This window comes from Aptenodytes forsteri, unplaced genomic scaffold (genome assembly GCF_000699145.1).
Source record: "Aptenodytes forsteri isolate BGI_AS27 unplaced genomic scaffold, ASM69914v1 Scaffold332, whole genome shotgun sequence".
Classification (NCBI taxonomy): Eukaryota; Metazoa; Chordata; class Aves; order Sphenisciformes; family Spheniscidae; genus Aptenodytes; species Aptenodytes forsteri.
In genome coordinates, this window is record NW_008794158.1 from 41,749 (window position 1) to 42,649 (window position 901).

Consider the following 901-nt stretch of genomic DNA (forward strand, 5'->3'; position numbering starts at 1 on the left):
GGGGGGGTGGGTAGGGACCCCCCTGGGTGCCGTGGGGCACGGGGGGGACCCCAGGGAGGGCAGCGCCTGATCCCCACCTCTGCCTTTCAGGAGCATCGGGGTCATCACCTATATCCTGTGAGTATGGGGCGATGCTCCCTGCGGCTGGGGGAAACTGAGGCACGGGGACACTGTGACGTGGCCAAGCCCGGGCACTGGGGCGGCCGAGCCGGTGCTGTCCCGGCACTCAGCGGCTCTGTCGTGTCCCCGCAGGCTCAGCGGCTTGTCCCCCTTCCAGGGTGAGACGGATGCCGAGACCCTCTCCAACGTCGTGGCCGGCGCCTACGAGTTCGAGGAGCGCTGCTTCAGCCAGACCTCCGAGATGGCCAAGGACTTCATCCAGCAGCTGCTAGTGAAGGAGCCAGGGTGAGCCTCCATCCTCGTCCCTGTCCCCATCCCTGTCCCCCTCCATCCCCATCTCCATCTCCATCCCCCTCCCCACCTCCATCCCCATCTCCATCCTCGTCTATCCCTGTCCATCTCCATTCCCATCTCCATTCTTGTCTCCATCTCCCCATCTCCATCTCCATCCCCGTCCCCATCTCCATCCTTGTCTCCATCTCCCCATCTCCATCTCCATCCCCGTCCCCATCTCCATCCTTGTCTCCATCTCCCCATCTCCATCTCCATCCCCGTCCCCATCTCCATCCTTGTCTCCATCTCCCCATCTCCATCTCCATCCCCGTCCCCATCTCCATCCTTGTCTCCATCTCCCCATCTCCATCTCCATCCCCGTCCCCATCTCCATCCTTGTCTCCATCTCCCCATCTCCATCTCCATCCCCGTCCCCATCTCCATCCTTGTCTCCATCTCCCCATCCATCCCCATCCCCATCTCCATCATCCCCATCCCCGTGGTGGAT

At 62.9% G+C, this 901-nt stretch overlaps 1 protein-coding gene across 1 annotated transcript in view; it reads left to right on the forward strand.

Annotated features, from left to right (window-relative positions):
* The window catches only part of LOC109279485 (death-associated protein kinase 3-like), a 4,619-nt gene extending 4,210 nt beyond the window's left edge, over nt 1-409 (forward strand). The window contains exons 4-5 of the mRNA XM_019472309.1: nt 91-117; nt 253-409. Of these exons, the coding sequence (XP_019327854.1) occupies nt 91-117; nt 253-409 (184 nt within the window). The remainder of the gene's footprint in view (nt 1-90; nt 118-252) is intronic.
* The last annotated feature ends 492 nt before the right edge of the window (nt 410-901 follow it).